Source organism: Sciurus carolinensis, chromosome 3, assembly GCF_902686445.1.
Source record: "Sciurus carolinensis chromosome 3, mSciCar1.2, whole genome shotgun sequence".
NCBI classification, from domain to species: domain Eukaryota; kingdom Metazoa; phylum Chordata; class Mammalia; order Rodentia; family Sciuridae; genus Sciurus; species Sciurus carolinensis.
Window position 1 is genome coordinate 51,672,187 of NC_062215.1, and position 15,886 is coordinate 51,688,072.

The window sequence follows — 15,886 nt, forward strand, 5'->3', positions numbered from 1 at the left end:
CAAGTAAAGAAAGAAAGAAGTAAGGGCCAGGTTCTTGACAAACAATTCCACTGGAGGCCTTCCCTCATTCCAGTCCTCTTCCTAGCTTCATTCTTAGATTTTTTTCCTGGTAAGGGTGTGTCATTTATAAAATCGAGAGATAACATAGATATAGTAAAAATGCATCAAGTGCCCTATATACTACCCAGATGGAGAGAGAGAACACATCCAGCTGCCTACGTGTTCCCCCATTCCTGGGATACTCATTAATCTGACTTGTGTAAGATGTGTTTAGTTTTACCTCTTCTGGAACTTGGTGCTGAGGGAATAAGCAAGTGTGTCCTCTTTAAAATGTGGCTGCTTTTCTTCCAGATAATCTTTGTGGGATCCATCCATAATGTAGCCTAATTTTTTTGTTTTGTTTTGTTTAGAGATGGGATCTTGTGTTTTCCAGGCTGATCTTGAACTTGAGATCCTCCTGCCTAAGTTTCCCAGGCTATTGGGGTTGCAGGGCATGCATCACTGCATCTGGAACTTTAGTTTAATTCCTTTGTTTTTGCAATGATTGGGGATCGAATTTGGGGGCTTATGCCGGACAGGCAAAGGCTCTACTTTTGAGCTCCACCCCAAACCCTTTAGCTTAATTCCTGTGCCCCAAATTTCAATCGGATTTTCTTCTAATTGTATATTCAACCCCAATCCCTCCTCAGCTCATCCCGGCCTCAAGGAAAGCAACACATACTCCACTTCTGACCTGCAATAATTCCTTCCTATAGCATCTCTAGAGCCTCTCTGCATCTATGTGGTCCCTGGGTTTTGGTTCTAACACCGACCTGTCGTGAACTGTGGGTCCTAGGGTTGAAGAATGGTCCATTTCCCACAGCAGATCATCTGAATGGCAAGTCTGTCCCACTCCTCTCCCCTCCAATGCAGGTCACCCCTGCCCACAGTGCTGCTCAGCAGGGGTACCTGGTTCAGCAGGGGTGCCTGACAGCCAATGGGGGCAAGCAGGTGGAAGGAGCTCATTAGTCTGATAAAGATCTGGGGGCCCTGCCCCACCCCCTCCCCCAACTTCCCTGGGGCGCTGGCTCAGGCTGGACTGGCTCCCACACCCTGAAGGCTCCTTCAGCGTGGCATCTTCCATCCGCCCTCTCAGAGGCAGGCCCAGCGCCCTAGCTGCAGTTCCTCCCTGCCAGCTCCCACTGGGCTCCAGCCCAGACGCCTGCTCACTTCCACCAGCTTGCTCCACCCTGGGCAGCTCACATCCCAGCCCTCCAAAGGGCAGCTCCAGTGAGTGGTTCCTGCTGTCTAGCCACTTTGCCACAGAGGCTGGCCTGTTCACTCCTCTCTGTGCCTGGCCCCTCTGTGGGTCCTCCACACAGTGTCCGGGATTGAGCCCTCTCTTGACTCGTAAAGAGCAGCCATGGCCACCTACAAGGTGAAGGTGGCCACAGGCACTGACTTCTTGTCGGGAACCCTGGACTCCATCTCGCTGACCATCGTGGGGACCCAAGGAGAGAGCCATAAGCAGTTGCTGAACCACTTTGGGAGAGACTTTGCCACTGGGGCGGTGAGTGTGTGTGGCCCGGGAGGGATGGAGATGTGTGGGGAGGGAGTCAGGGACAGAGCTTGACCAGGAGAGGTTGGAGAACTGAGTCTCAGCTCTGAAGGCTGTGGGTTTCTTGTGACTCTGGCCTCATCCACACCTGTCTCCCGACCCTTCCCACTCTGCTAGTCTCTGGGCTCTCTCTCCTCATCTCTTTTCCCTCATCTCTCACCCCTTTCAACCCGTTTCCATCGCTCTCACCTCTTCTCCCTTCACTCATTCTACATGGCTTTTCTCTCATCTCTCTCCCATCCCATCCCTTTCCATGGCCTCTCTCCCCCTCCCCAGCCTTCTTCCCTTCTTACTCACTCTTCCTAAACCAAATTGCATCATAACTAGCTTAAATTTGCATTGGATTCTCTGTGACTTAAAATGGCATCAGACCAGCCTGTCCAGTGGGAACCTGCTTGCCCCATGATGGAAGTCACTCTTTGTGAACTCTCAGACCTGATTTTGAGTCAGGCCCAGCCATCTGCTGCTCTGTGACATGAACTGGTTCCTCTATCTATGTGGTCATTTCTGAATTTCCACACCTTCATTGAAAAATGAGAGAAGGGCTGGCTGGATCATCTCTCTCCATCTAGGACTGTAGGAAGCTTAGGAAGTCCTGGTCCCTCTTGGACTGCTTTGTACACCAACTCCTGGGGGTCTGCATGGTTCCTGAAGCCTCAGGTGACTAGGAAAGGGGATGGGAGAGAACAGGACTTTGGGAGCTAGGAAGGGAGGGATGGAGGGACTGCGGTTCTGCCTAAGCCTGGGTAAATGGACCCAGCAGAGAATAGTCAAGTTGGAGGAGTCAGAGGGGAGCCCAATGGTCAGGTCCATGTCCCATCTCTCTGCCACCTCAGTCCAGAAGGTGAACATCACCCAGCATGAGCAGAGCCTGGTTTAGGGACCAACTCAGTGGGAGGCTGGCAGAACCAGGGTCCAGTCCAGTGTGCTCAGTGAGACCTGTGTCCTGCCCAGGTGGATGAGTACACTATCCAGTGCCAACAGGACCTGGGGGAGCTCATCATCATCCGCCTGCACAAAGAACGCTACTCCTTCTTCCGCAAGGACCCCTGGTACTGCAACTATGTGCAAATCTGTGCCCCCAATGGCCGCGTCTACCACTTCCCTGCCTACCAGTGGATGGATGGCTATGAGACCCTGGCACTTAGGGAGGCCACAGGTGAGCCCACACCACCTCACCCCATGCCCAGGGGGCCCCCACTTCAGCCTGATCACCCCAGCATGGCTACTCTGGGCTCCCATTAAGCTGGTCAGGCACCAGGGACTCCTGAGATCTCCTGCCACTGTCATATATTACCCTTAGTCATCGCTGGGCTCAGCTTGGGACTGTATTCTGGCAGAATTAAGATGTGTGAGGCCCAGTGGTCACCTTCAGCATCCCAGAGTCTGGCAGCAGACAGCATTTCCAATCTTGCTTCTTCTTACTGCTCCTGTCCTCGCTTTGAATCCTGCAGGATGGTCAGCCATTCTATAATGACCTTTCTACTCTATGTTCAGGCTCAGCACTCTTGTAGGATGTCTTGTTTCTTATGCCAGAGAGCAAGTCCCGCAACTCCAAAAAACCTGATTCTCCAGTAGGATTCTGTTACTACAACAGGATGCTCTGCTACTCTAATAGGAAGCCCCATTATTCCAGCTGGAGCCATCTTGCTGCATTCAGAAGCCCCAATAACAGTTCAACATCTCCCCAGGGCATCATGGCCTTGTATATGATCTTGATTATATAGTGTATATATATATATATGTGTGTGTGTGTGTGTGTGTGTGTGTATTATATATAATATATAATATATATTTAATATGTATATAAACATATACATTTATATATATTTAACATTTTTTAAATGTTCTCCCCACCCCCAACTGCTGGGGATGAAACCCAGGGCCTCACAAATGCTAGGCAAATGCTCTACCACTGAGCTACATCCCCAGCCCTATGAACATTTTTTAGACTGATGGGCTGTTCTGTTGCCCCAGAGGACACTTTATTTCTCTAACAGGACTCATTGTTATTCCAAAAGCCTCCCCACTTTATCCACTAAGGGCCCATCCACCCCCATAGGAGGCCCTGTTACTGGTGCAAACCATCAGCTTCTCCTGCAGTGGATCAACGCTGCCCTGCTGTTTGCTGAGCTGTGTGGTCGCTCCCATGTGACAGGGACAGGACCTGAGTGCCTGAGTTCCATGCACCTACCCTAGACAGACCCGTCCACCTGACTGGGTGACTGGGTCAGCTTCCTATATGTGGCTGCTACATGAAGACTGGAGGTCTATCCTCTGTAATCCCCCTGGCTCTACCCCAAGCCTCTGCTGACTTCCCTTGAGAAATTTGGAAGGGGAGGACAACTTTGAGGACACCAGGGGATCTGGAATCCCATCCTCCTGATCTTTCTCGTTTTTCTGTGCTACAGTCTTTTCCTAGTGGGGGAGGAATAGGGCCTGAGCTGGGGGAAAGGAGAGGCAGGGGCAAAGGGAGGCAGGCCTAAGAGAGGGTGGGGCTGGCAAGGGAAGAGACTCAGCGGAGATGCAGAGTGCCTTCCCATGGTGATAGGTCTGTGTGGCATGGAAGCAGGGGACAGGCAGGGTGACACTTGGTGGCTGGGCAAGAATGGGGTTGGGTGGGGTGGCTGCCATGCAACACCAGGGCAGGGAGGCTTGAGTCACCTGTTGGGCCCTCGAAGGAGTGAAGCTCCCGCCCTGGGACAAAGCCAAGTTGGGACTCTGGGTTGTACCACCCAGGGAGTGCCATTCACCCAGACTGTAGCATGAGCTGAGGCAGATGGAGGATGGACCCGGTGGCAAAGTGAGGACCTTGAGGGAAAATGATGGGACTGCAGGGATGTGTACAAACTAGCCTGGGGACAACCAGTCAGGATGCTGGAGAAAGATAGGCTTGGATCTCCATCTCAGAGCCACCATTTACTCTCAGGACTTCTGTGCACATTTCCACATTCTTCTAAACTTTGATACCCTCATCTGTAAAATGGAGCTAACCAGAGGCTCTACTTCATAGGGATGATCTGAGAATCCAATGACATAATGTCTAAAAGGACAACTGTTGTGGCTGTTACTGGGTGAAGGGTGGGAGGTCAAAGAAGCTGGCTATGTGTCAAATTCCAGCCTGACTGCTTTTTTTAAAAAAAATATTTTTTAGTCGTAGGTGGACACAATATCTTTATTTATTTTTATGCGGTGCTCAGGATCAAACCCAGTGCCTTGCACATGCGAGGCAAGTGCTCCACCACTGAGCTCCAGTCTCAGTCCCTTGGCTGCTTTTTTCCTGTACAATATCGATTGTTTCATTCTTGAAAAATGGGAATGACAATACAGTCCTTGGGCTGAAACTGTTGGGGCCAGAGGTATTTTGCAATTTGGATTTTCTTTTGCAGTCACACACATGTATATGTTCATATGTCTGTATATAATAGATACATATTAAATATGCATAAATATATACATATGCGTATTTATCTCTTCCTTCCTTCTATGTTCAGGTTGAGTATCCCTTATCTGAAATGCTTGGGAACTAAAGTGTTTCAGATTTCACTTTTTAAAAATTTTGGAATATTTGAGATATTTTTGGGAAGGGACCAAAGTTTAAACATCTAATTCATTTGATTCATATATACTTCATACACAGGGCCTAAAGGTAATTTTATACAATATTTTAAGTGTTTCTGTATTTTGACTGTGACCCACCACATGAGGGCAGTGTGGAACTTTTCTACTTGCATCATGTTGGCACTTAAAAAGTTACATTTTGGAGCATTTCAGATCTTGGATTTTTGGATTAGGGATACTCAGCCTATCATATGTACACATGTACCATATATTCACCACTGGGTATTCTCGATCAAACACATTAATATTTCTCGTCAAAAACTGAATAATTAAACCAAGCGAGTTAAATAAAGACTGTGTCTAGCCTCAGGTAAATTTAGAGCATGCTTTGCTCACCAATGAATTTGTTATGAAACAAACTTGATTTCCACAGCCTTTTGTATTTTGGAATTGCAGGAAAGGGCTGTGGACCTATAATAATTAGTGACCTGCCTCGTAAAGTAGTTTTTGTATGGCTTGAATTATTAATATAAGTACTCAGGCCGGTTGGGGTTGCGGAACCACAACTGTCCACAACTGTCAGTTATTAAATATTTCACTGTGTCTAGAAGAGGGACTTCCCCCAGCAGCAGAACCCAGCTTGAGGGGTAGAGTAGGGGTGGGTTTGAAAATTTTGGTCTGAGATTTTGGCAGGGGACATACCCTCTGTCTTCCAGGGTAGGCCTTCCCCATCCTTAGCCATGAGCCTCCATAGCTCACCCTGGGGGCTAGAAACCAAACTCCTGTTCTCTGAAGTGGGCAGGGACAGGCAGGGAAGGGAGTCAGCCCTTGAGCTTCCTCCTTGGTCTCCCTACAGGAAAGACAATGGCGGATGACTCACTCCCCATCCTTCTGGAACACAGACAAGAAGAGATCAGAGCCAAGCAGGACTTCTACCAGTGAGGGGGAGGGTGGCAGGGTCTAGGGGACCTGCAGGGGTTGTGGGAGGTCAGGGGCCAGTGTTGGCTCTGGCCTGCTGTGCCCTGGATTGGTACCTGGACAACCATAAGGGTTCACCATCTTGGCTTGTCTTTGCAGTTGGAGAGTCTTTGTTCCTGGCCTGCCCAACTACGTGCATATTCCCAGTTACCACCCTCCTGTCCGGCGATTCCGCAACCCCAACCGGCCTGAGTAAGGAGGCTGTGCTCGACCCCTCCCATGGCTGCCCTCTGGGCCTCTGCTCCCTGAATCCCAGGTGCCAGGCCCCAGCCCATGCTTCTCCCCCCAGGTGGAATGGTTACATTCCAGGATTTCCGATTCTCATCAACATTAAGGCCACCAAGTTCCTGAACTCAAATCTCCGTTTCTCATTCATCAAGACAGCCTCCTTCTTCTTCCGCCTGGGGCCCATGTGAGTGGGTATACTAAGGGGAGATTGAGGCTCTGGTGACTGTCCCTCTCTGCTGTTCCATGCTCACCTCCAGGACAGGTCTAGAAGTTGGAATGGCCAGGGAGGCAATGGGAACCAGAAAGAGAGTAGAAAACCCGAGACTTGACACCCGGAGACCTAGACACACAAAGACCTTGGGACATAGGCCACAGAGACCTTGAGACTCAAGAGACTCTGGGACCCAACGATCTCAGTGGGTGGGCAGCCCTGCTGTCTGTCCCAGCACCCCTGGCAGCCTCTCTGACCACCTCCCTCTGGCATCCCACCTCCTAGGTCGCTGGCATTCAAACTCCGTGGCCTGGTAGACTCAAAACGTTCATGGAAGAGGCTAAAGGACATTAAGAAAATTTTCCCTGCCAACAAGACTGTCATCTCTGGTATGGAGTAGGGTATCCCCAATTGAACGAGGGGCATCCAGGTAGTCTCTGGTGTAAGAGGCAAGCCCCTCATGTGGGCTGAGTGACCAAGGGAACAATCAAGAGTCAGGTGTGTGCACCCTCCTGGGGCTTCTCAAAGCATTATCCTGGGCCCCTCCAGCGACTCAAGGCAAAGGTGGGGGCTTAGTTTTCCTCCCTGAGTCCTCTTGGTCTAGACTGACCTCTTCTGTCCCAATGCCTCTATGTCCCTGAGGGGGACTGGTTCACTTTGTGATGCACCTGCACCACCCCTTAGAGTATGTGGCTGAGCACTGGACAGAGGACACTTTCTTTGGGTACCAGTACCTCAACGGCATCAACCCAGGACTGATATGCCGATGTAGGAGGATCCCAGACAAGTTTCCTGTCACAGATGACATGGTGGCCCCATTCCTGGAAGAGGGAACATGCCTGCAAGCAGAGCTGGAGGTGAGGCCCTCTCTGGCAGACACTCTGGACAGCCTCCCTGCCTCCTCCTTCAACGTCCCTGTGTCTCCTTAGCTCTGAGACCCACCTGAGTCCCACCCATGCCCACGTGCCCCACTTCCCCAGCCCTGTCTGACCACTGAACCCTGAGGCCAGTGCGCTCGGCACGCGAGGCGTGGGTCACGGTGCTGGTGTCTACCGGCCTTCCCACCATGGCTCCCCTGCAGAAGGGGAACATTTACCTGGCAGACTACCGCATCTTGGAGGGCATCCCCACCGTGGAGCTCAACGGCCAGAAGCAGCATCACTGTGCCCCGCTCTGCCTGCTGTACTTCAATCCCCAGGGCAACATGATGCCCATCGCCATCCAGGTGTTTGGGGTGCAGTTGGGGCTGCTGTGTGGGTGCACTGCCAGGACCGAGCCTCCTTGTGCACATGAATGTTCCTCTGAGTGTGTGCACGTACTTATGTGTGTGGGTGTGTGAGAGCCTGTGTGTATACTAGTATGTACCGGGAATGTGCATCCATGTGTAAGCTTGTATGTTCATCTCAGTCCACCTAAGCTAATGCACGTCCCAATCTGTGTGTGTGGCCGTGATGAGATTTGCAGGGAGGCTCTTGGGGTGTGGCCCTGTGTTTAAGCCTGGCACGAGAACATGCATGTCCCTATGTGTGCATGTCTGTGTTCTATCATTGTGTCTGTATGCCCATGCGTGAACTGGGTCCCTGTGCTGTGCTTGTGTGTAAGCTGCTGTGTGCCAGGTGTGCGTTCTGTGTGTACGTGCACAGAGATGACCAGAGGGGATGCCCCTGACTCAAGCTCGTCTGCTTGACTTCATTCATCCATTTACTTGAAAGAATGACCTTTACTGTAGGCCAGGCCTCTGCTGGGATTACAGAGCTAATCAGACTTAGATGCTGCCTGGCAGGAGAGGGAACTGAGATGTTCCCTTATCAGGGATCCCCACAAGTGTTGTGATACCCCTCTGGGGCTATCAGCCATGTCTGATGCTTCTAGTTTATTAGTAGAACAGTGGAGGTTGGATTTCAGTGACAGCCTCCCATACTGAGGGCTAGGCACCCTTGCCCTTTTACAGAGTACAGCCTGCACACCTGAATATGGCAGCCCTGGGGATGAGGGAACGACAGCTTCTCAGCAGTGGCACTTTGTGAGCTGCATCTTAAAGAATGAGTGGGAGCTGCCAGATGGAGATAGAGACAGGGCAAAAGTAGAGGCAGAGAGCATAGCAAAAGCAAATGTGGGTGGGGAGGGTCACGGTTTGCTCAGGGGACCAGAGGGACTGGAGCACAGTAGGTGTGGTTTTTACCTCCTTGAACTCCCTCTGCCTCCTTCTTGTGGTGCTGGCTTTTGTGTGTGAGGGTCTCTATCCTCACCTAACCCTCTTTCTTTCCCTGACCCCAGCTGAGCCAGACCCCTGGACCTGATTGCCCCATCTTCCTGCCCAGCGATTCTGAGTGGGACTGGCTGCTGGCCAAGACGTGGGTGCGCTATGCTGAGTTCTACAGCCACGAGGCCATCTCCCACCTGCTGGAGACCCACCTCATCGCTGAGGCCTTCTGCCTGGCCCTGTTGAGGCAACTACCCATGTGCCACCCCCTATACAAGGTATGGGCTTGGGGGCAGAGGCCCCATAAAGTCTCACTGCCTTGTAATCCCTGGGAGGATCTGGGGATCCCTCCAGAGAGGACTTAGGGCAGGGGCTTTCCAAAGTCAGGTGTCTGATGTTGCAGAAATGGGAATGCTGAGATCCTCTGGGGGCATCCTCAGCCCTGTCTTGTCCTTGCTTTCCCACCCAGCTTCTCATTCCCCATACCCGCTACACCGTCCAGATCAACAGCATCGGGCGGGCCCTTCTCCTCAATGAGGGGGGCCTCTCTGCCAGGGTAAGATTTCTGCCCCCAGCCCCTGTTGAAACTTGCTTTCTTCTGATCTTTGCAGTTAGACTAAAAGCAGGACTTCCCACTTGCCTTTGGATCTTGGGGGGTGGGGAGGGGACTGGTTAAAGTGGGTGCTGTGTCTAGAATGGTGCAGAAGCAGGGGATGAGTGTGCTGGCCTGGACTTTGAGAGCAAGGAAGGACAGGCTGGGTCTGTGGCTTGAGGTACCCTCACCGAGTCCTGGAGGATCTGAGATGCCGTGGTCCTCAGGGAGGAGGCCTTGCAAGGATGCCATCCAGCTCCGGGCTCTCCCTCCTCCCCCACAGGCCATGTCCCTGGGCCTGGAGGGCTTTGCTGAGGTGATGGTGCGGGCTCTGTCTGAGCTCACCTACGACAGCCTCTATGTCCCCAATGACTTTGTGGAGCGTGGGGTCCAGGACCTGCCTGGGTATTATTTCCGTGATGACAGCTTGGCAGTATGGGATGCAATGGAGAGGTGAGGTGGGGACAGCAGTGATGGCACTTAGGGTGGATACCCTGAGCTGTTGAAGCGGGTGTGGGAGCTTTTAAGAACCCGAACTTAGATGTCATCTAGGAGCTTGACCTTGGGGCTGGGGTCTGGGCTCTCCATTCATCACACACCTCCTCCTTAGGCCCACAGGGCCTCTTCCTTGCTTTGGACTCCCGCCCTCCTCTGCTGGTCAGCCCTCTCTGGGCTCTGAGGTGCCTGGGGGGCCTCATTTATCCACACTGGGGATCACCTGAATGTCTTCTGATCTTGCCAAGTCACGCTCTCTACTTCCTTCCTGAATGACTTGCCTCCCTATAGGTCTGGGCTAGCCAAGGCCAGGCTGACCCCGGGGAGGTGGGAAGCATGGTTATGGAAGGAGAGGGGAGGGAGAGATGAGGTTCCAGTCTGAGTCCCTGTCCCCTGGTCAGGTATGTGACGGAGATCATCACCTATTATTATCCAAGTGACGCAGCTGTGGAGGGTGACCCGGAATTGCAGTCCTGGGTGCAGGAGATATTCAAGGAGTGCCTCCTAGGGCGTGAGAGCTCAGGTATGGGTGTGAGAGCTCAGTGGGAACTGGAGCCAAGGTGTGGTTCCCAGGAAGCTCCACGAGGGCCCTCCTGCTTCTGGGACAGACAGTATCTCCTTGTGGGCTGAAGGATGCCAAAGGACTACCTAGGATTTCCACAGGGCTCTGCCCTGGACCTTGAAGCAGTGGCATCTCTGGGAGGCTGGGGAAGAAAACATGGCTGACCATTGGTGCCTGTATGAACTCAGGTGCTAAGTCATCTCTGCAGAGGCCTAGAGGGGTCCCAGTCCCTCATCCTAGAAAAAAGCCACTGTGGAATGAGAAATGGGTTATGAACTCTAACAGGAAATATACTGAAAGCTGGGGAGCTAAAGGGAGAAACTGCAAGCTCCAGGAGAGGAGTGGAAGTTGTCCTGAGGTCATGCCACTTGGGCACACACTCAGCAAATATTTAGTGAGCAGCTATGGCGTATTGCTGGGCTGGTTATTGAGGGGGCAGAAGGGATTAAGACAAAGGCAGGTGCCCATCCTCAAGGTGTTTGATGCCTGGGGTAGGGGTGTTTCACTCAGTGAATGAGCAGTGTCCTTACAGCAGGACTGGGGCAGTTTGGAGAAAGCTGAGGAGGGGGCTAGAGAAGCCCACGGAAGGTTTCTAGCCAGCTTGGGCTGGGCTGGTGGAGTCCGGGTAGGAGTGGGGAGCAGTTAAGATCTAGCTGAGATCAGACTCCTTGATTAACATCTAGCTAAGATCTGCCACAAGCCCCTATTATCTCACAGCTATCCTCATCTGGCAGATGGAGCTGCTGCTGCTCAGGAGCTGCATGTGGAAAGGCCCAAAAGCTAGAGGCAGCATTTTGTGAACTGCTCACTGGGATCCAGTTCCCTGCAACTGGAGCTGAGGGTGGAGGTGGGCAGGTTCCTGATAGGCTAAGACTGAAGCCAGGAATAGGGCCAGGTTCCCAGGCTGGTAAGGAGTTTGGAATTACCCTTGGAACCAGAGTGGCGCATCAAAGTGTTTCACAAGGAGATCAGATGTGTATGTTAAAATATCAGGCTACAGTGCTGGTCAGGAGAGTTTAGGAAGCTGTATGGTGTCCAGGAGGGAGGTGATGGGAACTTAACCAGAATGAGGGCTGTGGGGACACAGAGAATTCCAAAGCTAGAAATGACAAGACTTAGTGATTGGTTTGGGTTTGGTGGTGGGGTTGGGGTGGGTGAGGGGAGGGAGGGGCCAAGGGTGACTCCCAGGATTGGGGCTTTTGCAGTTGGGTGGATGGTGTGTGCCATCCCTTGAGCTGAGGGCCTGGAAGCGGAACCTTTGGGAGGAAAATACTCAGTCTGTTTTGAATGCGTGGAGCTTTTGTTATAGGGTAGCTGTGGCAACCAGGGCTGCTCACCTGGTATAATCAGAAAGAAGCCAGCAGCTTAGCTGGGAACAGGCATGAGGCCAGGCTACTGAGAAATTTATCTGGAGTAAGAAAAAGTCTCAAAGGAGGTGGGAAGAATGTGTGTTGGGGTGTTGCTGAGTCAGGGTGGAAAACCCAGGACTCTTCCCAAAGGAGAGAAGCCTCTCCACTCCCTAGGGGAGCTGGAAGAGAGATCCAAGGGCTTCAGCTTAGCTGGGAGCACATCTAGCCAGGGCCAGCCAAGCCCTTCCCCCAGCCTTTTCATATGGACTTGGGAGAAAAGAAGTTGTGGCCACCGGAGGGCGGAACAGGCAGGATAGGGGTACCGGAGCTTGGAGGATTGGCAAGAAAGTGTGACTTGGGCTTGGAGGCGCCCTCTGCTGGATGGTCAAGGCTGGGACAGGATTGACGTCCGTCTGCCCTGCAGGCTTCCCCACGTGCTTGCGAACCGTGCCTGAGCTGATCCGGTATGTCACCATCGTCATGTACACCTGCTCGGCCCGGCACGCAGCTGTCAACACAGGCCAGGTACCTGTGTTCACCAGCCCATCCCCAGTCGCAGACCTCCTAAATTGAGCCGTAGCCCGGACTTCAAACCCAACCTTGGCCATTATCTCTGGTCCAGTCCGGATTTGTGTGAACCCCTGATTCAACTCCAGTCACACTTGAAATCCTTTCAGCCCCAACTCAAACCCACCCTTACTGCACCCCTAACCCAATATCCGCTCCAGCACCACCAGTCTAAACCAACCCAGCCCATTCTCAGTCCACTGGGGCAGGAGTCCAAGTCAACCAAGAGAGGGTGATAAGAGCTTGGTGGATAGGAACTCTTGGGGTGCTCTCTGAATCCCTTTACCCCACCCCCAGCTGGAGTACACCGCCTGGATGCCCAACTTCCCATCCTCCATGCGGAACCCGCCAATGCAGGCCAAGGGGCTGACCACGCTGGAGACCTACATGGACACATTGCCGGATGTGAAGACCACTTGCATTGTACTCTTGGTGCTCTGGACCCTCAGTCGTGAACCTGATGACAAGGTGCAGTGTGGGGTTCTGGGACTCTGAACATGGGCAGGCTGGGGATTGGGGAAGGCGAGGATAGCTGGAGGTGTCCAGGGCTGGGAGCTTGCAGTGGGCAGCGGCTGAAAGGAAGGCGTTAGACTGTAGGTTGCGTGGGGATGAGCCTGGCTTCTTCCCAGCGCCAGGTTCTGTGTCCACAGCGGCCCTTGGGCCACTTCCCGGACATTCACTTTGTGGAGGAGGTCCCGAGGCGGAGCATGGAGGCCTTCCGCCAGCGCCTGTCCCAGATCTCACACAACATCCGCCAGCGCAATAAGTGTCTCGCTGTCCCCTACTACTACTTGGACCCAGTGCTGATCGAGAACAGCATTTCTATCTAGGACACCCCCCTTCGTATTTCTTCGTTTTCCTATTTTCGAATAAAATTACTTCAAATGCTCCCTGGGTTTCTGAGTGTGGGCAACTGTTTTAGGAGTGCTGGAGGCATGGGGCTGGCACCACTGGGTACAAGCTGGGGCGCTCACACTGCGAAGCTGTTCTCCACTGCCACCATGTCCAAGTAGGCCTAGAACAGCACTAGGCCCTGGTTCTGCTCTCAGATGCCTTGGAATATCAGGACCAGATGGGTCTGCTGTGGACCTCCTCCGTGAAGTGCTCATCTGGGCTCAGAAGTCTCTGGTGTCGCAGGGTATGGGGACGGAGGGTGGGGGTGGTAGTGGGGTAGGGGCAAGGCTGGGACCTAGACTCTCACGATGATTCTGGTCCGTCTGAATTCCCCCTACCTGGGTACTCAGTCCCACCTAGGGGAGCCAGATCACGCAAGACTCAACTTGAAACAAACTACCTACCCAGCTGTGGAAGAGCCATCACCCTACAAGAAATCTAGACCACACCAAGCTAAAACTCACTTTGAAACCCAGACCACTCTAAGCTCCACCTACTAGGAATCCATACCACCCTAATACATACCCTCCAGCCAGGGAGACATTCCAAGTCCTGCCCACCTAGAAGATGCAGCCTGCTGAGTGCACCCTCTAAGAAACCCTTTCTCCCCAGGATCCTTCCTCACCTCATCCACTCTCCTGAAACCTGAGACCCTTCTCCCTGTACCTCTGACCTTGGTTTCATTGCTGATGCCCCGGATTACCAGGGTGTGGCATTGACCTTAGGGAGTAAGGCTACCAAGTCTGGCCTTTGGCAGTGAGTGTGGGGGGGGGTCACATAGGGCAGGAATATTGGGTATCTAGGAACTGAATTCAAACCAAGCCCTCCCCCCAAATTCAGCACAGAGCTGCCACTTCTCCTGCTAGGCCCCCTTCTTCTATGACCCTGTTTGTCCCTGGGGTTCTGGGACAAACAGTGGCTCCCCTGGCCACTGTTGATGTTGGTATATTGGGCTGAACAGGTGAAAATGATTATGGTGAGATACTACCTGAGGCCAGCACAACTGTGCAGGGTGGTGGGATCCCTAGACAGGAGTGAGGTGGGGAGAATAGAGCTGAGACCCAAGGGGCTGCTGCCCTGGGGAAGTGCAGCCTGGAGGGCAGGGAACAGGCATGGATAACTCACCTGAGCTCACGTAGCTTAGAAAACCTACTGGAAGATGTCTCTGACCCAGGCCTGGAGCTCCAAGTCCCTGCTCTCTGCCCTTTCATTATCCTGGTAGTAGATGTCAATAATATTGGTCACAAAGCTGGGGACCCAGGAATACTGTTCACTGCCAGTTGGGGTCCAGTGCTGCCCAGGGCTGTGGGTTGGAAGAGGTCACTGAACCTTTCTCCAAAAGGAGGAAACTGAAACCAAGGCAAGAAAATGACCAACCACACAGTGTGAACTTCAGGGCTGAGTTTCAAACTGTGATCTTTACCAGGGGTGTGGCCTGAGGGCCAAAGGTGGTCTACAGATTTTTTTTTTAAGACATGCTACCAGAATCTGAGTAGCAAGAGAGCCTGGGTAGTCCACTTTTTTTCTTTTTTTAAAAATACTGTAGCTGGACATAATACCTTTATTTTATTTATTTTTATTTTTATATGGTGCTGAGGATCAAACCTAGTGCTTCATATGTGCTAGGCAAGTGCTCTGTCCCTAAGTTACAACCCCAGATGTGTTTGATTGACTGTCAAGGTTTATCGTTTATTTTTGAAGTGGAATCATCAACATTTAAATATTAGAAGATGTCTGGTTTCTCTTGAAAAATCTGAAGACCTGGCCACAGTCATGCTTAGGCGCCCTTTGTCACCATGAGACACACGTGAGTTCTCCACTGGCCTCCCAGTTATTCCCTCTTCCATAGCTTTTTTTCTTCTTGCTGGTCCTTCAGACACTGGAGTTCCTGTCTCTTGAGCTTGATGAAGTCAGAGCAAAGGATTAGACACCAGGCTGGTGGGCTGGTACTGTCTTAGTTGGGTTCAATTCCTCCATTGGTTTTCCAAGGGCCATCCAGTCCTAGCTAGAGAAGGGGTCAGGAAGGGCATGCAGAGCCACTCCTAAGAAGGGTGTTGCCATAGGCAGCTCCTGTTGGTGTGTTCATACAGGTACAGTCCTGGAGTACTTCAAGGGGGAGGTGGGGTATGAGCTGAACTCAAAGTGGGGGTAGTGTTTGAATAGGAAGAGAGGAAGAAATTGGGGTGCTTTGCCTCCATAGACTTGGAGTGTTCTGCGGAGGAAGAATGGAAAGGGAGGGATGAGCCATGTGAGGCTCATGAGCAGCAACTGCACTATCATAACCCCGGTGCTTGAGGGAGGTCATTATGTAGGCTATTGGCAGGAGGTGGGGACCCACAAGAGGCCAAATGTCAAGAGATCTGACCAGTAGATTGGAGGCCAGGGGTATACCCTAAGGAGATTTCTTATGAGGAAGCTTCAGAAGGAAAAACTGGAGACAGTGATTATCTATAGGGAGAACAAAAGTATTAACAGCTAATACTCAGAGAGCACTTCCTATTTGTTGAGGTTTTTCTTTTTTAAAGAAGAAAAAATTTAGTTGTAGATGGACACAATGTCTTTATTTATTTTATTCATTTTATGTAGTGCTGAGGATTGAACCCAGTGTCTCACATGTGAGAGACAAGCGCTCTATCACTGAGCCATGAT

The 15,886-nt window shown here is 51.9% G+C and overlaps 1 protein-coding gene across 1 annotated transcript; it reads left to right on the forward strand.

The window, feature by feature from the left end:
* The first annotated feature begins 1,195 nt into the window (after positions 1–1,195).
* On the forward strand, positions 1,196–13,232 carry Alox12b (arachidonate 12-lipoxygenase, 12R type). The gene is made up of 15 exons (XM_047545658.1): positions 1,196–1,549; positions 2,552–2,756; positions 6,015–6,096; positions 6,236–6,328; positions 6,426–6,548; positions 6,861–6,964; positions 7,260–7,432; positions 7,657–7,800; positions 8,853–9,056; positions 9,248–9,334; positions 9,654–9,823; positions 10,267–10,388; positions 12,201–12,301; positions 12,641–12,811; positions 12,994–13,232. The coding sequence occupies exons 1-15, from the start codon at positions 1,403–1,405 to the stop codon at positions 13,171–13,173; spliced, it is 2,106 nt and encodes a 701-aa protein (XP_047401614.1). The 5' UTR covers positions 1,196–1,402; the 3' UTR covers positions 13,174–13,232.
* The last annotated feature ends 2,654 nt before the right edge of the window (positions 13,233–15,886 follow it).

Bases quoted from the DNA above. Each gene is read 5' to 3' on its own strand.
- Alox12b (XM_047545658.1), top strand. From the start codon at position 1,403: ATGGCCACCTACAAGGTGAAGGTGGCCACAGGCACTGACTTCTTGTCG. The intron at 7,433-7,656 runs GTGAGGCCCTCT...GCTCCCCTGCAG, and splicing joins GCCTGCAAGCAGAGCTGGAG to AAGGGGAACATTTACCTGGC. The intron at 9,335-9,653 runs GTAAGATTTCTG...CCTCCCCCACAG, and splicing joins AGGGGGGCCTCTCTGCCAGG to GCCATGTCCCTGGGCCTGGA.